Source organism: Poeciliopsis prolifica, unplaced genomic scaffold, assembly GCF_027474105.1.
Source record: "Poeciliopsis prolifica strain line A6 unplaced genomic scaffold, Auburn_PproV2 SCAFFOLD005, whole genome shotgun sequence".
Lineage (NCBI taxonomy): Eukaryota > Metazoa > Chordata > Actinopteri > Cyprinodontiformes > Poeciliidae > Poeciliopsis > Poeciliopsis prolifica.
The window spans coordinates 14,307,245-14,329,943 of record NW_026562380.1 but is presented as its reverse complement, the minus strand read 5'-3'; the positions used below and the strand labels follow the sequence as shown (position 1 = coordinate 14,329,943).

The 22,699-nt window shown below is 37.8% G+C and overlaps 1 protein-coding gene across 2 annotated transcripts in view; it reads right to left on the bottom strand.

Moving 5' to 3' along the window:
• The window catches only part of ccser2a (coiled-coil serine-rich protein 2a), a 53,945-nt gene extending 32,383 nt beyond the window's left edge, over positions 1–21,562 (bottom strand). The window contains exons 1-3 of one of the 2 annotated variants that reach the window (XM_055029907.1): positions 21,080–21,562; positions 8,417–9,852; positions 8,108–8,328 (exon numbers count right to left, since the gene is read on the bottom strand). In XM_055029907.1, coding sequence (XP_054885882.1) covers positions 8,108–8,328; positions 8,417–9,809 — 1,614 coding nt within the window. In that variant the 5' untranslated portion in view covers positions 9,810–9,852; positions 21,080–21,562. The remainder of the gene's footprint in view (positions 1–8,107; positions 8,329–8,416; positions 9,853–21,079) is intronic. The other variant, XM_055029906.1, reaches the window with a different exon arrangement.
• Between the last annotated feature and the right edge of the window lie 1,137 nt (positions 21,563–22,699).

Below are 22,699 nucleotides of genomic sequence, written 5' to 3'. Positions count from 1 at the left end.
TGGTCCTCCAGATCCATTTACTTTAATGCAAAAGATATTTTCCTGCTCCATCGCACTTGATTTAAAGTCTTGGCATACCTCTCTGTGTTTGTGTCCATGACCAGACTGTACCTCACAGAGAAGCACAGATTCTCAAACTATTTTTTAGCACACCTGAAACTATGAACATTCCACTCAGATGTGCATAGTTCTAACACTATTATTTTAGAAGAGGAGGAGATGAAAATAACCAAATCCTTATTTGACAAGTCCAAAAGTAAAAGCTTTTAAACTAATTAAATTTTGGAAATCAGAACCTCATGTCAGCATCAGGTTCCCTTTATTATTTGTGAAACTTAAACATTAATAACACTCAGCTGTTGTTCAAGCATATTTGAAGTGATTACTTCTTCCAGAAATGTGGCAGAAAAAATAAAAAATAAATCAATTATGGGTGTGACATATCCTCACCCTAATCCATAATGATGTAAAAGTCGCAAAACATTATTAGCAACACTAGAAGCTAGACATTTTTCTCCGATTAGCACATTTTGTCCAAATTGCACAAGAACGAGAGCAGCAATAGTACAAAGCAAAGATCAAAAAAAAGTTTTCAGAGACAAAGAATTGATATTATAGACCAGAGGTCCTCAGATCCAGGCCTCAGGGGCTGGTTCACTGCAACTTTTTGATAAGTTCCTGGTCCAACACACCTGATGCGAATGGCTGAATCTCCTCCTCAGACGGCAGTCAAGTTCTCCAGAGTCCTGCTAATAACCTTGTTATTTGACTGAGGTGCGTTGAAGCAGAGGCACATCTAAAAGTTACAGGACACTGACCCTTGAGGCCTGGGGGGTTATAAACAATAAAACAATGGCTGTTCATTATAGGAGGGAAAACTGCAGCTCAATATATTGTATTTATTTTAATAGATGTAATAGTTACTGTTACTTATCTAAGCAATTTAAATATGTTGCCTGAATTGCTGATCACTGGCAATGCATGAGTTTGACTCTCGAGTTGAAAAAAAATAAGGCTCAGGCAAGTACAAACATAAAGAATATCAGACACTTGTATAATAATCTGGATATTGGATCCAGCATTTGGATATTGGAGTTTTTGTTTTTGCTTTTTTTTTTTAAATCACATTTCTTTTGGTTAAATGCTTTTTCTTTCCGCAGCACACAGGCAAACATTCAGCGACAGACACAGGCAATGCAGAGGAAGCACACTGAGCCAAACTGTTAAATGAATGATGGCAGCTGCAGCAAGGAATAAAATAGAGTTAGAAAACCATTGATTCAGCTGTGTGTTTTTTCCATGATTTATCTATCTTTCACATTTTCTTTTGTTTTGCTGACAGAATAACAAGACACTATTGTGGCACAGTGAAAACACTGCATATACGTTGTGTTGTGTACTGAACCGCCACATATGTACTGCTGTGATAAAAACACAATTTTAGTCAGGAACAGACTGACCTTTAGATAACAAAATGAAATGTGCCAGAACGGGAAGCTGTTAAGAGGCACAGCAAACAATTGAGGTGTCTGAGCTGTTTACACGTTGTTTACAAGATGACTTTATTTGTGATAGTTGTTGTCCAACATGTATGCAACCCATGGAAAACAGAGTGCAGTTTTATTCATGTATAATATATGGAACAAGAACACTTTAAAATTTGATGACAAATTACAGAAATTTAGATGTAGTAAATAAATCCATGTTTTCATCTCCCAATCAGGTTATATTTGGCTGTAATCTGAAAGTGATCTTAACGTGTATTCAAGTTGACGTCAGGCACACAAGCCTTGCTAAAAATCAGCAACACTGACAAAAAGGGACAACGATGCTGGAAGTACTACATACAGAAGAATAGCAGGCATGAAATGTAATGAGACTTCTGCATGTTGAATAAGATAGAAGGGAGAAAGAAATACGGCGTAATGATGTGCCCAAATGGTTACAATTTCAGTAATAGCTATGCTATGTGAAAATGCTTGTATAGGCTTCCATTTTTTTTTTCTCACAGCTCCCATTCTGTATGCATCAAAACAGTGTATTAAAGTACATCTCTTGCTATAGAGTGTAATTTCAAATATAGGCACGTTATTTGTAGCTTTCGCTTCTTTGCAAACAGATTTAAAGAAAAGACATTAAGTCAGCGGGCGGTAAAGTGTGAAAGTTTCTCGTGTAGAGGTCCATCTCAGTTTACTAGAATATTATGCTGATGTAATTTTACTTCAGTATTTCAATTATAAAAGTGAAAACATGCCAATAGTGCTATAATTTATTTGCTTTTTGTTAATTTTCCTTCCCATGGTTAATAATTTGCTGGTCATTTTGCTATGAGGATTAAAGAGGGGATTTGTACTTTTGTCTGTGTGAACCTTAATACAACAAAGCACCAATGATCACTGCCTATGGAAACTTCACCCAACTTAATTTCCATACTTCTGAGCTTATCCTCCAGGTGCTGAAGGCTTGAATTGAAAAAAGAAATGCAAAACTTAATTGTATCTAGAAAAGGGGCCAGATCTCTGAGGTCATCACAAGGTGTTGTGGCTCTTAAACACAGACTCCAGCCACAGTCCACACATGTGAATCTCATATAAAAAAAAGAAAAACATTCCTAAATCTCTCTCAAGATTTCAGTTAACCTCACAGCTTATGAATGGTTTATTGCCACATGTTTTCCTTCCATCCAACTTTTCAATATATGCCTGGATTTGGCAAGCATTGACCTTCTGTGGATTACACTATTTGTGGAGAGTTCCAACAACTGTGCTGGAAGTCAACAGTCTTGTCCATTAATGTGGAGGGTATAGTATATTTCTCTGATATTTATAGAAGTTGAATTAAGTTGTCAACAGAAGTAAAACAAATATATTCACTTGGAATAAATTATTATATCTTTCACATTCAGAATCAAATTTCTTAAACAAATGACCATTTAATAATCAATGCTTATTAATGTGTGTTTCAAATCAAATTAATTCATTGAGTTACTTGTGCAACTGATTTGAGTGACCATGACACTGGAACAATATGGCAACACCTATTCGCTGTTATACATCGATGACTGCAGCTGGTTGGTGTGCATCCATCATCAAATACAAAACGTAACATGATCAAAAGTAATCATGTTACGTTTATTTTTCCCAAAACAATATGTTGCAGCAAGGTAAAGCTTGAGCGAACACTGTCAGCACTCTTATACTGGAAACTGGAAAACACCATGGCCAGTCACAGCAATGACAGTGAAATTTACAGGCAATATATATTGTTTTAATTTAAACCACTTGGTTTTGATGGTGAAAAGTGGCTTTGTGTTCTCATTTGCAATCTGTTATTATTGCCATTCCGCTTCCTAGCATTAGGCAGAGAAATGGCCATTTAAAGGAACATTGTGTTGGTGATGACCGGTGGAGGAACATAAAAACACCAACGTTTCTCTTAAATAGCTGCTTCTGTCATTTAACAAAACAAACAGAGGCAGACGAGCTCCAAGCCTCATCAATAAAATGGTGAAGCTCGCGCTCAGGAAGCAGGTTCAATAAAGAATTGAGCATTCTGTGGACAAAAAGACTTAAGAACTTAATTCATTTAAACACTAATGACTTAACATGTCTCAACCTGGGGCTACAAAAGCCTAACATTAGGAAAAACAAAATAGGCATAAGACAAAGCTAAAGCATTTCTGAAGCTTTGAGAAAAGGCATAGAAGGAAGCTAGACTATTACACAACCAAAGTATGTCTTTTGCTTTGTTTTGTTTTTCTAGCCAGCTGAAGGGTAGAAAGATGAAAGAGACAGAGAAAAGAAATTCCCAGGCAAACAAAATGTATTAAAAAAAAGTTAAGATGGTGGCAGAATGCTAGAAAATGGGTGAAATCTTAAAATACAAATACGAATATTACAATGTATTACGACAAAATAGGGAACTCACTAACTTTGAAGCCAGATGTAAATAAAGAGCACAAAATATTTTAAATGCACCAAAATATTCAAATATTTTTCTTTAAATGGGATCTGATTGTTAATCTGCAAGTTGGATAGGGTTTTTTTTTTTTTCCAGTTTATGTTGAATTCACCAAACATAAAACTCTCTGTATTTTCAGTCTTTAAAGGGATCAAGTAAACGAATATATTGTTGTGCACTCTTTTGGTAGCTGACAAAAAAATGGTGGTAAAAATAATGGATGTGACGGACACATGTAAAGATGCATAAACTGGGATAATCTTGTAATTCCAGTTGTAATTCAAAGCTGCTCTCTCTGATAAAGAACCTGCAGCTCTTTTATTTATTATTTGATGTTTTTTTTTTTTTTTATTAGTTTGAAAAAATCTGAATCAGCAGGTCAGATCTCAAAGAAAACAGAAAATCTGCATTAGCCAGTAAAAGCTGAATTGTTCAAGGCATCTTTTGAACATATCTACTGGTATATCACATTTTTGTGCTTGCCTTGTTTACCTCTGACATATTTCAAATAAAAACTAGAAATATCGTTACATTAAAATATATCTTAGAAGCTTAACTTTAATACCTGCCCAGGCATTGAGTGTTGAGCTGAGGGTTGAAAAAAGAAAACAAAATAAGACCTACAGAAATTATGAGATGTAGCTTTCCATTTCTGCTTCTACTTTGCAAGGTTAGTATTGTGCTCCTGTGCATGGCACATCATGGGAATCTCATTATGAGCTCTGGTAGCCCACTCTTTAATTTTTCAAAAAGCTATATGAAAGGCTACAAATCAACACAAAAAAGGGATGGCAGACAAGCCAGAAAACAGAAAAGCTTTGAAGCGCGCTCATATTTTGTTTTAAGGATGCACAGTGCCTCCACGTGGGCGCAGCAGGCCACTGCAGTTTGGCGACGTGACTGCAGCAAACATGAGGAGGTATACCTCTGACTCACTCTGTGTTGCAAGAAATAAGCTAGACAAATTTTCAAATATATAAATATTATTTATATACTTCAACCTGCTCCTCCTTTTACCAAAATCTTTTCTGAGTTATAAGTATGACGCAAAAAATCTGCTAAAAGATGCCTTAGAAAATGTATTCAAACAAGTTATGAAATTATAATGTCATGTTTCTTGAATCTTCGAGAACAAAGGCTTGTTTGTGACACAAATACTGGTTTGGTACAGAGTTACATTTGCTGCTTTCTTTAGCTCATTGCAAGCAACTATTTACTCAAGAGAACAAGGGAATGATGAGGGGTTAGATTCAAACAGATGGAGAGGAAATGGCAAAAAGGGTGGGGATAAGAGGAGCTCAGTGCATCCAATTACAGTAAGTGGATTAATTTCCTCTAATCAAATAGCTTGGTTAAATATCTCACAGGCAGATTCCCCATAGAGCCAATCTTCACACATCAGCAATCAGCCACTACATCTGCTCTCTTTCTGCTTCTGCCCCTTTTTCTTTTTTTCTCTTTACTTCTTTTTCACCTCTAAGCTTCCACTCACTCATCAGACCATCTCTACCCCACAGTGAGGACTGTGTGCCTTCTTCACTCAAAAGGGAAGGAAGCTACAAAAAGTACATTAGTGCTGTAAATGAGTTCTCCACTGATTTATTGGATGTTCGATCACATGGCTCCACCAAAGGGTGGAAAATGAACATTACCACTGATGTAGAAATGGCCTGTATAGTCAGCTCAATGTGAGACTTATTGTCTTATTGTCTCACATTGAGCCGATTCACAACTGAATCTGTTTCAATTATGTCTGAAACTAGATGTTTACGCAAAATGTGTTTAAAAAAACCCTCATATTTAAGTGTTTCAACAATCATTACCATTGTTTCACTAAGAGGAAAAAAGCTAAAATAGCCTCCCCTAATGTGAAGTATGAAGGTAGCAGCATCATGTTTCATCTTTGCTGCATGAGGGACTGGTGCACTTCACCAACTGTTTTAAGAAAAACATAGTCAATGTTTTACCAAAGTCAAGTCAGAGCTAAAGCGGTTATACAAACCTCTCCCAATTATATCACTTGTTTCATGAGGAGTGTGCATTTGGAAAATATAAATATTTTTTTCTTAATATTTTATTGTGGTCATTTATACTGGAAACATAAGAGAAATGGGAAGAAAGACAAGTTGAGGAAAATGTTGTTTTTGTACAGTGTATGTAAATATCTGGTTTCCAGCATTTGTTTGCTGACATTTAGACATACAGTTCTTTTCCAACGCTGCAGTTCTTCTGAGTGATGTAATCAGAATAATGTGCTTTTTATAGACCAATTAAAGCCCTCTACTAAGTGCCTACTAATGCCTTAATTGTGACATTATGAAAACATTTGTGCTGTATAGTTTTATCTGGAGAGATTAAATTAGTTTAGGGTTCAAGACGGCAAAATACAGCACTTGTTGTCTTAGAAACTCTCTTCATTATGCTTGGACGCAAACAAGCTCTTTGTTTCACTCCAGGCTATGAGCGCACTTCAACAGATTACCACAGAAGAACACACCGATTTCTTATGGCCTGCTGCGTAACTGCTTAATTGTAAACACATGCCAAACCCATGTGTGCTTTCACTAATGACGCAATTAAGTAAAAACTGACAGTCCTTGAAAATGTTTCAAACACATCGTACCCTTGTGGTTTGACCAGTTACTTTAAGTTTATTGTTTTGAGATAAACTCCACTATTTGTCCAGAGGAGTTCTTCCAAAATCGTAATATGAACATATTTAACCCCCCGAAGCCTATTAAATAATTTAAATTCCAGCTTATTTTTAAAGCTCTTTATTCATTACCAAGATCAGATACCCTGGTACGAGGATACAAAGAGAAAACGTAAGACCAGAAAAGCAGATTAGCGTTTGCTTCCAAGAGAGCGAGAGGCCTTGGCATCAAAACACCAGTGAAAACCTGCAGCAGAGAATCATGCCAATTTGCTCTTCTTCACTATTTTTTGCCCCAATACTTTTTACATAATTGATGTAAATTACCTCTAAATGGATTAATGGACTTCTGCACAGTAAAATGGTATTACTGAAAAAGGTTTAAGATGTGAAATATAAATGCATAAACATAATTAATGCATAATTGACTAATGAAAACCAAACTTTCATGCTGAATTGAAAAATTACCCAACATGCCTTGGAAATTCAAGATTATGGATTAATTTAAATACTTGGCCATGGAAACTATGGTATTTACGTAAGTTTACAGAGCGTTTTAGTTATGTTTTAAGTGAAACACATTTTAAAGTAAACTCGTATCCTATCAGGTTTTTCATTCTAGTCCTTTTAATTTTAGTGCACAAAAGATTAAACTAAATGATACAAACTTAAAATTTCATTTAGCTTTCTTTTCTAGAGTAAAACAAAAAACAAAAAGAACACCATTGTAAGGGTGTAACTAGTTACATTTACTGGAGCTACTATTTCTTGGAGTAGTTCTACTGCGCCATACAAATTCACTACTACTCGAGTGATATTTATTTTTACAATTTCTGGCTACTCTCCCCACTTCTAGTAACTTCCGTGGATGATAACCAAACATGTTTTAACCAAAATGTATTTTTTGTAAACAAGCTTTGTTATTCCATCGTTATTTGTTGTGCCACTTGGTGGTCAAAAGAACATGCTGTAAGCAATATATATTTTCACTGAAAGTACTTTGTCCTAACATGTACCAGTACAAGTAAGTGTTAATAAGCTGACATTAGTTAAATAGCAGACCATACATTTTCTAAAGCACTGCAATGATTCTAATTCTCCCCAAATATGTTTTGCTTGGGCATTCTTAGACAACGTTCGTCTTTTCCTCTTGTGAAGCGCACATTTGAAGTTTAATGAAAACAGAGTCCGGTCGAAAGGAGACAGATGTTGGAAAAAGCCATAAAAGCCAATCCACTGTTGATGTTTCTAACACAGAGAGGCAAAGTTGATCACATGAAGACTTCTAGTCCACACATGTACACCATAAACAGCTTTTGTAAAAAAATATATTTTGTCCTCAGGAACTCTATTTGCTTGTGGAAAGGAAATCAATTTATGTTTTTGTAAATACCTATTTATGAATATTATGACATAAGATTCAAGATTAATCATTAAAGATTAAAAAAGCCTACACGATATTAGAATCAATACAATTGGAATTGTGGGCCTCACCATGCTGTTGATCTCCGAATCCTCATAACTTGCTAGTGGAGACTTGAGGTCCCCAAGAGGCTCGAGACCCTCTTCATCCCACATATAGGTCCCACCAGAGCTATTGGAGGGAGACAGCTCCACTGATGAACCCTGAGGAGCATCTCTCTGCGCAGGAGACAACACCAATGAATCCTCCATAGATTCTTGCGATTTCTCTGTCGGGCTTTTCTCTTTATTTTCTATAAAAAACAAATAAATGTAGGCAATACGTCATGTCGAATCTCAAATAAAAAGAAAACAAAATAATTTTCTTGGTTTGTATTGTACCTGTCAGATCTACAGGCTCCCAGCCTGTGTTGTCATTGGAAGATCTCTGCAAGACGGCTTGAGTAGTGCTGGCAGGAATGTCTCCATCACTAAAAACATCTCCTGCAGAGTCACAATCATCTAGAATATCTTCACTGGTGTCACCTCTTTCCAGAGATGAGGCAGAAGATAACGACATGTCCTCCAGGGTCTCGGTTGCCATCTGGACATAGTTCTGGTCATGAGTGCCATTTTCAACTCCAGAGCTTCCACCACTGTTGCTGGATGAATCCGCTTTCCCATCTTCATCGGTTGGCTCAGACCCTTTAGATATCCTCAGAAGTCCACCAGAGTCAGATAAGACAGAAGATCTAACACCCTCTTTGGGCTGATCTGGAAACAGAGATGCCTGTTGTTTACCCTGTGCGGTTGAACCCGATCTGTAACCTAAAGATCCCACACTGTTTGTCAGCGACTTTGTCAGAACAGAATTAGGAAGCTGAGGTTTCCTCAAACCTTGTGGAGTGCTGGGCATGGCAGGGTAAGATGCGTTGGGCAAGGAGGAGTCAGTTGGAAGGCTTTTGCTGTACTGAAAACCTGAATCTCCAAGATTACTGCTTAGTCCTAAACACAATCTTCCATTGCTGACGCGAGGTGGCTTTAGGAAACTACTGCGAGGCGGCCGAAGTTGGGTGTTGACCAGGGGTTTGGCTAACTCCACAGCCCGATTAAAGGAGAAGGACCGTGTCATCGGCTCACAGTTGGGGGAGGGAATTTGTTTGAAGTGAGTGAAGCTGTTTGAACGCACCATGTGGTCCAACGTCAAGATCTTTCGGTTGTCTCTGGATTGTGATAAGCTATCCTGAGAAATGCTTCTTGGAGAGCTGGTGCCTAATATTGGCCGCACAAGGCGCGACTCCGACCCAGTTCGAGCAGGAATGCCAGAAGTACAATAGGTTATTTTAGAAAGCCCATTCAGTTGGTTTTGACCAACTTTTGTCACTTTGGGGTTCATCTTTGTCAGTTGCTTGGGAACAGTCTTTGGGCTGGAGGTAGCCACCATTAAAGTACCTGACCTACGCATCTTAGGTGTTGATTGAGAGCTACTTTTCACCTCAGGTAATGAGGGCACATGGAATTGTGGCTTCTCTTCATTTCCATCCCATGGAATCATAAGTGTGCTGGGGCTAGAAAAGTTCATAACATCGTCTTTCTTCAATTTCAGGTATGGTGGAGCAGGCCGGATCAGACCATTTGAGCGTGATCCATGTGAATTAGTCTTGCCATCCTGTATAGATGCAGGTGACTGTGTGGAACCATTGCACACAGTACTATTCCCACCAGCTGTGGGGCGTCCACCAAACTTTGGCAATCTGGACACCATGGCAGGCCCAGCTAATGCTTTTTCTTCCATTAGAGTTTGAAGAAGGCACTTAAGGATTTGTGAATATGCATACCTATGAAGAGAGCAGAAAAAAAACTTGAGTGACACAGTATACTGATAAGCAGTTTTTTTGTTTCTTGTTTTTTTTTTCTTTTAGAAGAAATCAAATCATTTCAATCAGTATAGAAACCCTCTGTTTATTGTCCAATCAGATATTGAGGGCCAGATGCTGAGGGCATTTCATCAGATTCAGTGTTTTGCTGTTGCTGCTGGTCAATTTTTAACTATTTTTACAATGGAGAGAACATTACACACCAAAAAACATTGAAGTTGTAAATAGCAAAATATGCATTGCAATATCATAATTGGTGAAGAAAAATACACTTCAAATATATGAGCAGATTTTTTTTTTTAATTTGAAGATTTGTTGATCCATTCTCATTTCATTATCTTCAACAGAAAATCATAAAAAAAACCACACCATTAATCTTTTACTTTTCTGTTGTCTCCTAATAACAAATACGTAAATCTAATGACACTATAAATAGCATTATGAATACAAATCAACAGTATTTAGAGCAGATGGGCAAACAAATTGTGTCTCATCTAATTACTGCCAAGTTGACAAATGACTTGGTACTCCAGTTAATGCAGGAACAGACAATAAATGATTTACTTTTCCTTTTCATTATGATGATTATTAGGATTAGTATTATGAATATTGCTATTTCAGACTGATGCAACCTGTAGTTGTACCTAGGTCTTTGGCACATTTGCAGCTATAACACCTGGCTAAGTAACAAATTGGGGGAAACAGATACAGCGTCCCTCAGAGACAAGGGGATGCTGGGATGACGGCCAGGATGCTGTGAATAGCGAATGGAGGAGCTGCATTATGTGAAGCCAACGAAAGGAAAACACAAGGCTGTTTCCTCAAACTCATTTAGACTCGTTCATTTCCAATCAACCATGTGACAAGTGTACATGTGTTCACTGTGCACCTGCATGTTCCATCCATCTGGCCAGGCCTGGAATATTGTGAATGAAAAAGTTGCTCATCTCCAGATGGCTGCTTTGGTTAGCAGAAAGTAAACAATCTGCATGACTGGCCAGAGCAGTGACTGTAAACTATGCACCAAGAGCTGTTTGTCTACACCAGAAAATATAAATGTTGGAAGCCACAGAGAGGCAAGCAGTTAATCCTTTCGGAGGAAATCTCTTGGAAAAAACTTCAGTAGTTGAAGAAATGACTCAATCAGATTTTTAAAACGTTGGGGGATGGGGGATGGATGTGCAGAGCATTGTGGGTCTCTTAGTCTGGAAAAAAAAAGAAACTAAACATAACTCCCAGTGCCCTACATCTTCACTGAGAGACACACGTGTCAGCAGCCAAAGAGACCCACTCACCCACCATCCTAATCTGTTTCATGCACACACTCACGGGGTATAAACACAAAAACACACACTTACACAAACCAAATCAGGTCAACATGGATAAACTGGGTTACTAAAGCCTCTTTGCCCTGAGGAGAGGTTAGTGACTAGGTTTGAGTTTAATGGGAAGATTGGGGGCTTTCACAACAATCAGTGGCCCCAGAACCTTTCAAGTTTCATTCAGATCCAGAGCGGCAAAGCACAGTTGCACACTTTGCTGTGGTAAACACTCCTTTATCAGGGTCATCGCTACTTCCACCCACAAAAATAATAATCATACTGAAATAAATATTATAGTGCCGGTGCTTTTATTTAGTGCTTGTAGGTCATACTTTAACCTTTTTCAAATATTCGTACAGCAGCTTTGTTCTAAGTCACAGTGTAGTTTTATTTAAGTGATAATCACTGACCTAGAATAGAAAAGCAGTCGTCTAGACAATGTGCATTTCTGGATATTATTCTGTGCAATAGCCACTTCCATTTACTGCTATTTTCTGCAGGTGTTCATTCTATATTTTTGCTCAAGTCTCTGCATCAAAGCAAACAAATTGATATAGATAAGAGTTGTTACAATCAATCAGATAGAATGTTTTAGAAAATATGGGAATGATTGTTGTGTACTTGTTATAAAATTAAAGCCACTTCAAAAGGTTTGTGTGAATATTTCAACACTTTGAAACTGTGGTATTTTCATTTGAAGTTAATATACCATAAGAATTTCAGCCTAAAAAAACAACACTTCAAATTTCCAAAGGCAGACTATTAACAATAATGTTTATAAAACTGAATTTTAGCAAAGCAAGTTGACTTCTATCAGTATCCAAAGGTTCTGAACAAAAACAACTCCAAACTCTCTCAGACTCCTCCTAAGTTATAACTCCCCCCTTATTCCCTTATTTTTATGTGCTTTGATAAGATATGTCCTATTCCAAAAGTGACACAAATATGTCATCAGTGTCCTCAGGCAACCAAATAAACAAGATCATAACTGACTGAAATATAAAAGAGTAAACAGAACAGCCCATCTGTCTAACCCTCATACCCTGAGCAAAGCTCTCTGCCCTTTTGCCCCTCCCCCTGAATGAAAACATCCAAGAGGTTTACTAAAACCTACTACTTTGCCTGCCTAACACCCATGTTTACGACATCAATTCAGAAAATGCAAGGAAAAAGCATTGCCACAACAGCAAAGATTATGTCTATAATACATTTTAAAAGTAAAGCACATTACAAGATCTGGGTCAGTTTATTTTGCACCTCAGTTGTGTAGATGGTAGTTCAGATAGACGAGCTGGAACTGATGCAAGGATGGTACGAAAAAACCTTATGAGATACAGTTCCCTTTCATATCAGGAAAAAAAAATGCAATCCCATGCAGAAAACCATATAAATGGAAAATAACATTCTTAAAGAATTTGGCAGTGATGTGGGTAAAGATCAACGGCAACACAAAACTTGCATTTCTTATATTCTTTTAACAGAGCTTGCCATTCAAAATAGCTAGAAAGACATTCACCAAAAGAAAAAGAAGGTATGGACAAAAATACATTTTAAAGTGGAGTGCTAGTGAGAAGCAGAGAGACAAGTCTCTGGACTGTCGATTCCCTCAGAGAGGTCTCCTGTAAGACCTGAAGCTCAGCATCTCAGCAGCGAGCACAGTTCGTGAAATGAACCGTAAGGTGAGATGACATCTCTTCTTACTCGCAGCTATACCAGGAAAGCAGCTTTATTTTTGTCTGACAGCAAGGATTTTGGCCTCGTTTAATTTTTCTACTCAGCAGACAGCTGGCACCCAAGATACCCGTCAAAAAAGTAGAAAAGCCAGAAACTCAGACCTGCAACAGCATAGTGGCGTACTTCCCTTTAGGGAGCACTTTCACAATTGATCTGCACATTCTCGCAAGCCGTGGACGCTCAGGATGGATGCAGATGGGATGCAAAGGCCTGAGGGTCATGATTTATTGGGTCATTGGAGCTGCGCATGAGTGAAGGTGCTTCATGAGACACAGCAAATCCCTATTCTTGCTGTCTCTCCCTCCAGATAGTCAATTCATCTCTACATGCGGCTGCAAGCTCCATGTGAAGTTTCAGATGAGCGGTATGCACACAAACATCTTTCTTGTATTTTTTTTATTTAAAAAATATATCAATGAATTTTCTGGACCGTGTCCACATCTCACTTGTCAGATGTGCGCAGATGTTGCCATTTTATCTTCATTAATAGAACAAGCAGCACACTGTAGAACAATCAAATGCTATGGTTAAAATCATTAAGCTGGTTGTTGTGTGAATCTCAGTGTTGATAAAACCATGTGTACATTTATTTTAGTGTCCGTTAATCGAAATCCAAATGAAGATTTCTACATTGTCGAGGTAATAACTAGCAGTAGAACAGAATTATAAATATTTGGCAGCGAAAAACAATTAACATCTTACTTTTAAAACACATTGTTTATTGATCATAAATGCAGTGACTCAATCACTTGAATTGTTCTGTTAGCAGTCGGCCACAAATTAGAAGAACATTGCAATGAATATAAGGCCAGTAGAAGCACGCCTTAAAACTACTGCATAAGGTCAAACTTAGAAAAGCTGAAGAATTTTAACTAAACTTGAAGTGATGTCAAAAAGTATTTCCTCCTCACAGATCTTCAATTTTTGATTTTGATCAGAAATTTTAATGTTTCAGATCAACAAACACATTTAACTGCCAGGCAAAGATAATCTGAAGAAATACAAAGAGGAGTTTGACAATTATCTATTAAGAGAAAAAAGCAACTTAAAACAACCTGGCCTATAGAAAAAAGAATTATCCCTTTTCCTGTTAAGTCATTAAGCTGTAATTAACCACTTCTTTTTCAGAAGTTTCAGAGGCAAGACACGGGTCTGATTACTGCCCGACCTACAGAATCAAGGATTCACTTATACAGAACCTGTTGAACAACTCAAAGCCAGTTAAAAAGCAACACAGCATGCTGTCAGCTAAAAATGACAAAATGAGAACAAATGAAAAACAAAGCCTCTGACATCTCAGTGTGGAAAAAGTTATTAAGCCACTTCCAAGCCTCTGTGACTCCAGCAAACTACAGGGAGTCACTGAGCGATGGTAGTTAAACATCGTGGGGGTGCAACAATTATCAGGGGACGTTTCACTGCTTCACAACTTGATCATTTTGGATTTGTCATTGGGTGACACTCACATCGTCACCCAATGTTTTGTCTGCAAATCATTGGGTGACAAAGAAGACATCTGCAAAGGCGCAAATACTTTTCCATCAGAGGCGTAATTTTTTATTATTTTTTTAATCATTTCAAATTTCATAATTTGGCTGGTTGTAGACAACAGTAAGTAATTTAAAATACATTTGAGTTTAGGCTGTTCCTTAGGAGCTATACAGTACCCACAAATGCAAAAGAAAACAGAAAAGCACAATCAAACATTTAATTGTTTTGCTCCAGCAAATATAAGTTAGTGGAAGCAGTAAGTAAATGTCCTCCACTTTCCTGAAAAGGCCAGTATTTAGAATATAAGATGTTTCCTGTCAAGAAAAGAGCCCATTTCAATTGTAGTTAAATGGACAATGAAACTGAAATAAGATTTTTATTTTTATGACTTACAGTTTTAATTTGAGCTACAGTTCAAACAAAGTTATCAAAAGCAGCAACAATCTATACAGATTACTGTTTAAGAAATCTGAACAATTCCTTAATCTTATCGAAAGCCTGAACAGTGGGATTTTTTTCCCCCCATTGTGGCAGCTTTGACGTGGTCATTTCCTGTGTAAAGCAGGTTGCAGCTTACAGTCACACTCACAGCATTACTTCCTTAAACACTATAAACAAGGTTTGAAAATGAATAACCACAAAAATTAAAAAGGTGACTAATTTTATCCCCTAAATAATCAAAAATAGTGTGATGGGTGAGTAAAATACAAAGATAAGTGGAGAACAACAGAAAAGACCAAAGGTTAAAACCCTTATGCATTAAGAACGTGTATGACTGTCAATTTAGTTTCTTCAAAAAGTAATGTCCCGAGTGTATTAGCAAGCCACAGTAGAGGGACCTTAAAGATAAAAACAGGGAAATGAAGTGCCTTTTTATTCCAAAGACTCTATTATGACACTGAGGACAATTTATAGTAAATATAACACAACATAAATTACTTTATATCAAAACCAAACCAAACTGAAATTCAACCTCATGTTGTCAGGAGGCCAAATGAGTAAGGCAAAAACTAGGCCAGTCTGGGCAGGGCAGTGGTGAGACATGGCTCTCTCCTGGAGGAGATTATCAGGGTGCCATTAGAGCAGGCTAATAGAATGAGACAGGGAAGATGCTAGACAAATGTGCACTAAGTAAAGCAGAGTTGAATGGAGCCGCCCTGATGCAAACCCAACGAGACAGCATAAATGCTTCTGTAATGTTGTATTCAGAGAGTGGTAGATCAAATGACAGAGAGCCCACAGTGGACACAATGAACAGAGAGGAGGAGAGAAAGCGCTAAGGTGTGGCAACCTGCTCCGTCAGGGATATATTACAGGGTTCCATTATCATGGAGCTGTGCAAAGAGTAAAACAACACCTTGTGGAAAAAAACAAAACAAAACAACAAAACACCATTTCACTTTTCTAAATACCCCAACATATCCCAGAAATTGCAGTTTGACGATGTTACCTTGAGTCAGTGGACTTCTGATGACCTGTCCAATCATGTTGTGACAAAATTCAACAGGAAGCTAATCACTCAGCATCTAAACTAGAAACTAATGCTGCACCAAGCCGAAAAAGTAGAGCACAGGAAAAAGGAAGAGACTTCAGATACTGAGCTGTCTGCTGCCAGCCTCAATCCCCACATGTGTACAAACGTAACGTCAGCTGTGAAGCTCGTGACGGAGGGGTGAGCGAGTGGGCGGAGAGCGCCGAGCTTTCATGAGCGCATTAATATTTGATGAGGGCGTCTTTGAGAAGCCCTCCCTGGCAGGCAACAAGATGGGAACGTCTCGGAGTAAATAGTCATCAAAATAATTCAGAACGCGAAACTGATTATTTGCAGACTGAAATTTAAGAAAGCCGAGAACGAGTGCATTACCCCAAGCAAATGGAAACATTCACAGCATTTTTTTGTGATATAATGAGACCACTAAAGGGGGTGATAAAGGAGACATATCCTGCCGAGCTCTCAACTGAGCAAAAAAATACAGACTATTTATCGTGCTTCTCACAGAGATTCAGAGTAAATTTAATTTCCCCCCTCATCATTTCATGGTTGACAGCTTAGTGGCTTTGCTCAGTCAACTATTTTCTGCCAAGGCAGTGAAGTCGTTTGAGTGGTGTCAGCTTTTCAAGGTGTTCAGTTGTGCCTGCGATGTTGGTTACCTTCATAAATCACAGCAAGGAGTCTGAAGCAGCATTCTATATCTGTCACAAAATAAAGGTAAAAAAGAAAAAAAAAAGGTTTGAAAGTGACAGATTCTACTTGACAGTTTCTTTTAACTCAGTGGAGATCAGCTGTTTTAAATCTGCATGACTATAGTGGCACTGCAAAGTTGCTGCTTTTTTGTATACGTTGGATGACTTTTGCCTTAAAATGTTAAGCTCCAGGTATACCTGGTCATAGGTATGAGTCACACTGCAGTTCAGGAGTTTTCATAATCAGCCCTGACTCATCCCTTAAATGTCCTCCCCTGAGCTCTTCCCAAGGTGTGATGATGAGAACTGAAAGTCTTGGCAGACCTTCTGCAAATCTAATTAGCAGCGCAGATGTCAAGTCTCCCCCAACGCCATCACCGTGAGACTGCCAATGTCACCATTAGTTCCGCTCCTCGCGTTAAGGTGTGAAAGAGACAGACAGTTTACTGGGCAGCCGATGTCTACTGTGACCTGGCCATTCGCCGGTAAAACATCAAGATCTACATGGTATGAGGAAAATGCACGGGACTCAGAAATGAAAAAATGTAAAATACGTGATTTAAATAATCAAAGGGATTATTCTCTGTAATTTTACTTTTTTTTCTATGGAGCTAATGTAGAGCTTTTTGTCTGAAGCTTGAGACTAAGAGCAACTTTATGTTCAATCAACTCCTTTCAGAAATTCTATATGGTTCTCAGGAACAGTTTAATGTACTTAATGTGTTTCCTTTCCTTTGTCCTAACCTTTTAAATCAATGTTCTCATAAGTACATGGAGTGATTTACCAATTCCATTCTGAATTTAAACATGATGGTGCTTTCTTATCTTTGCCTCATCTCATCTTTTCACACCACACTTCTTAGCTGATTAGGGTGTCACATAATGAGTTTCCAATAATTATCTTTTTCACAGCATTCTATTTCTCTGAGACATTTAATTTGGTGTTTTTGTTATCTCCTAGCCATAATCATCAAAATTACAAAAAGGCAAAGGATTGGAATATGTCACTATGTGACACATAATACAGCATATGAGTTTCTGAGATGACTGGTAGGAAATATTTAACTTTTTTAACTTTTTAAGGTGTGTTTTACATCACAAATTCTTAATCCCCAGGGTTCAAAATGTGAGGAAATGAGGCAGTAGTAATTTTTCATAGCACTTTAAATGAATCTGCTTTTGCAGTTGTGTAGTGTGAAACCTTTTGTAGGCTTTTGTTTCATAACTCATAACTCCAATATTTTAAAAGTACTTCATTTCATATCTTAACAGGATGCAAAACGCCAGAATCTGTCAAAAGAACGTTCTCCTTCAAGTGCCACAGGAAAAATGACCGTTCTCTTGCTTGTTGTGTGTTCCTTTTTTTTGATCCTACCTTATCCTGTCTCCCATATTTACAAGACGCAGTGTTTCCAATAAAACCAGATTAGCAAAGTCAATAAAAATAATAACAGTCTGAGTAGTACTCTGTGTGAGGTCCATAGCAGACATATCCTGTGTGAGTAAATGGAATACAATACAATTAGGCCAACTTCCTTTTGGTTCCATTTTCCTGTGGCTCCTTGTTTTCCACTAAATCTACGGATGACATTTCAGACCAAACACGTTTCACAGCTGCAACCATTTTTCTTTGGATGCCAACAGTTTCTGGCTGAAGGAGAGGGAGCGTGACATCAAGACCCATCCCACTAATACGTTTTTATTTACGGTAGTTATTTTATCATCAAAACTACTATGTCAGAGATTATTAAAAAGGAATGGATGGTACCAAAAAGTGTAGCATTTTTTGATGTAGCTTCTATTAGTCGTTTAAAGTACAATTAAAAAAGAATCTTAAAATCCATTAGGCGCCACTGGAAGTTGAAGTTGTAGTTCATTTTACATGCAAATACATTATTTGAATATCAAAATGACACAGGGGCTCGTGGCTGAAAAGATTTGGGAGGAACTTTGTTTTTGCCCTTGTCAACAGAAATGTTATCAAATGTTGCTGCACATAGTGTGCTTTAAAATCACAGCCAAGCAATACCTTCAAAACTGTGGCAGCACAGTCATAAATGGTTCAAATATATTATAATCAACACATGCATTCTACAAATACTGATAGAAATAAAGAGATACATTCTCAGCGCAAAGATATTATGTAAAATAAGAGCAGTAGTTTATGGCAGGGAACTAGAGTCGCTCAATAACATATCAGATCAGAACACTGATATTTCTGACTGATGCTTCACATGACAGCAAATCCCCATTCAAATGGGGTCATTCAAATTTTGACTTTGAATGACTCTGCAGGGTTCAGATAACTCATAACTCTCATAAAACTACAGTCTTTTAGCCGTCTTTCTATCATAACAGAACCCACAATCTTTTGTTTTGTTCAATTTGTGACCCAGTGGATGTAAAGTCCATATCACGTGACGCAAAGCTGTCAAGGATTATACAATAAGACGTAAAGATATAAACCTCTATGGGTTCCCCTCCAACTTAAAGAAACAAAAGAGAGCTTCTCATGCTTGATTAAAAGAGAACAGCAAGAGGAGGAAATGTTGGACATAATAATAAAGGTCATAAGTATGTAACAGAATGACACATATTTACATTGAATTAACCTACAGAGCATGTTTGAGTCTAAAACCATGTATTACCTCAAGAAAACTTATTCTTCAGGGATGACTGTAAATATAAAATCTAAACCCTCGCTTCACTTTGTCAAGCAACAGTTTCAGTATAGAATATTGGCCATTTGTTACATGGATTTTTTTTTAATAATTATTAATAGAAGGGAATTTCCTAATCTTTGCAGAATGCATTTGTTTCAAATGTCTGTCAGTTTCAGACCTTGTGTCTGTGTTTCACTCTGCGTGTAGGGAGTTATTCCAAGGCTTTAAACATCTGTGGGCTTACCGAGTGAAAGACATCGCTGATAAGCGTGGCTAAGTATAGCTCTAATGATGGGCCACATGCAGTGGCTGTGGAGGGCAAGGAGGATAAAAGAAAAGTCAAAGTCAAGTGGCTCAAGTCCACAATGTCGCAGCAGATGAAAAGTAACAAAATGGCCAAACATGCAGAGAGGGATGTCTTCTATGCCATCACATGTCCCATTTGTCAAGATTGAGCATATAATTAATTAAGATTAGGGAGCCATGAATTTGCATGGAGCAAGTAAAAATAAAATTTCAACAACAGGATGTTTGCATGTAGCCAATTGTCTGGGATGCTGCTTAACCTCAACCTTGCTATGTGGTGAGTCTAAGCCTCTTTTGAACTTCTAGCACTGTCAAAACAAATGACTTCACACATCTCCCTGCTGTAAAAAGGCCCCTCTGAGCATGATGAAAGCACATTTAGACCTCCTATCAGCCTGAGGGGAGCCCCTCCTGGGCACCATGCTGTCTTGGAATGACTGCAATGCACAGAGTAATGAGATGTGTGTGATTTCACACGTGGTCACATAGCAGATATGAGGACTGTGAGAGGGCAACAGTGCGTGAAACACACAGAAAAGAAAAGTTATGCACGCATTCTGAATTTGGGTGGTCGTTTTAAGACATTGTGGATGGTCAGCTGCTGCTGATGCAATTAGCCTGTAAACACACGCTCAGCCTTAGGTGGGTATTGCCAACAGGTGCCTGTGGAAAACACACATGGGTTTGCATGTAGGAGCATGTGCAGCTGCCCTAATCTGGGAGAAACCACAGGTGTCCATCTCACTTAGTTGCACTGTACTGAAAGCCCGTGGCGCTTTGCACTGTCTGGTCTGTACATGTTGCCGCTTTAAATGGAGCACACATGCACGCTCAGACGCTACATGGCACAGGCTTGACTGACAACAACTTCAGCTGTGGTGTAAAAATATGATCATGTGGTATTAAAAACCCTGGCTAAAATTTAACGTCTGTCTGCTGAAACTTTATGACTGCGTGAGTCATCATCACTCGCCCTTGAGTCCTGTGACATATGCCCGGCAGCATTTACAAAGCCCTGAAAAATCAAAGCCTGACACAAGGTAGAGCATAATTTTAGACGCGTATACAAATATTAATCTGAGCAGGTGCATTCGCCCCATTTACTCTGATAACACAAAAAAAAAACTGCCATTAAACTCTAATTAGTAGTCTAAGTGTGTGATTTAGGTCAGTATACAAATACAGCTGCTCTGAATAGAAGTTTCCTTGAAACAGACAAAGTCTTTAACATTCCTCCCATTTCAGATTTGCAGAAACAAATTATTATTTCTCACGCTTCTAAAGGCTTAGCCGACCTCATTCATGAAACAATGACTTAATGCTATGACTGTAGGGGGGGAGGGTGGGTTGACGATGCAAGAAAACCCATCAGCCTCATTGGACAACCAGGTGGATGAACACAGTGATAAACTTTGTATCGAGCTATCATTACCAGAACATATTTTTTGACTGGTACAGATCAGATCTACAGTGTGTCTGGAGACTTACCTTAATTATACCTCCAGCATGGCTCCCCATCTAACTGCGAGTAAGCAGTCCGGATGTTTTCTTGTAAAAAGCATGAGGTGAAAAAACAATTAAAATACAAATCTGCAGCGGAAGTTACTCTCTGACTTCACTAAAGACGTGCTGTGATGCAGTGATGAAGTTGCTGGCCTGCAGAAGTTAAAGCAATCACTATCAATCAAATCAACCCAACCACATTGAAGTCGTAAAGAAAGTATGGTTGTTATAACGCTTACTCTTGTGAAGCAGCTTGTGGGATTTTTTTTTTTTAAATCAAAAGTTCCCCTCAAATGATTTCAAAAACACGACGCGGCGACAGATTCGCGATCCTCTGGTTGTCAGCTGACAGCCGCTAAATGGACCTACAGTGGAGGTAAGTAGAGCGAAAGAGGAGAGACTGGTGGTAAAAGCAAGAGTTGTAAACTCAGACGAAATAACAGCGCTGTGTTATCCCAGCAAACGCTGTACAGCAGCGCCGGGGCTCCCCCAAGCAGCAGCGGCAGTTTCTCATTCCGACATCCGCCCTCCTCTTCGCTCTGCTGGGCGGAGCTTGGAGCTGTCTGCCCGGGCGCGCTAATCTGACAGCTGACGGGACTAATGGGACTGTGACGCCACAGTTTTATGTTATTTATTTATTTATTTTTGATTGTTTGTTTTTAGTTTTTTTTTTTTTTTTTTTTTTTTTTTCTTGAAAGGCTTTTTAGGTCCAAATAAATATCACATTTATTTGGACCAAAAGTAAACGCATCATGTTTTGGACATAGCCTACTTTTTAATCTTGATTTGTTTTGTTTTATTACATTTTTTTTTACATTGTTGCTGCAAAATCAACCTCACGAATGAGTTCGTTCCAATTTGTAATAAATGTATTATTATTATTATTATTGTTTATTATTAATCAAGTATTTCATTGAACTTCTGTACTTATTCATGCATAGATAATATTTGTTCCGATTTTTATTTTTACTCCAAAGTAAACAGCAAAGTTGTGATTTGTTTTTGTCAGATTCTCTTTCATTTTGTTTTGCAGCCAACAAAAAACTAAAAGAATTCTGTCTTCGAATTAATATTTATTTCTGTATTTATTTCATCAAATTTATTTTTATTTAGTTCCAGTTTAAAGTAACAGAACTGACTAACTTTATTAAAAAACAAAGGAAAAGAAAAATATTTTGGGGATATGACACTAAATGTGTCAATTTCTTGTTATTTCTATTTCATTATCAGAAATCATAAGAATGTTGATGTGAAAAACGGCTTGTGTTGTGTCTCTAATTTAATATTCAGAGCTTTCTGTGCACAAACCAAGTTTACTATGTCTCCAAAATATTTTATAAAATATTCTAAAAGCAATATGGGTCTAAAAGCCAGCCGCCAAAATAACTCAGAGAACAGAATGAAAGTAAAACTACAGACAAATGTTGACTTTAGATTTCTCCTGCTTAGCTGTCGTTCATAAATAGAACCACTAGAGGGCAGTATTGTAGTTATTTTGCCAGCCATAGCTCAGATTCTCAGTATCCTGCTCACATTCCTTCCTTTTAGTACCATGTTTCATGCTTCTGACAGTCTGGGATACATTAAAGGTTTAAATGTAAAAAA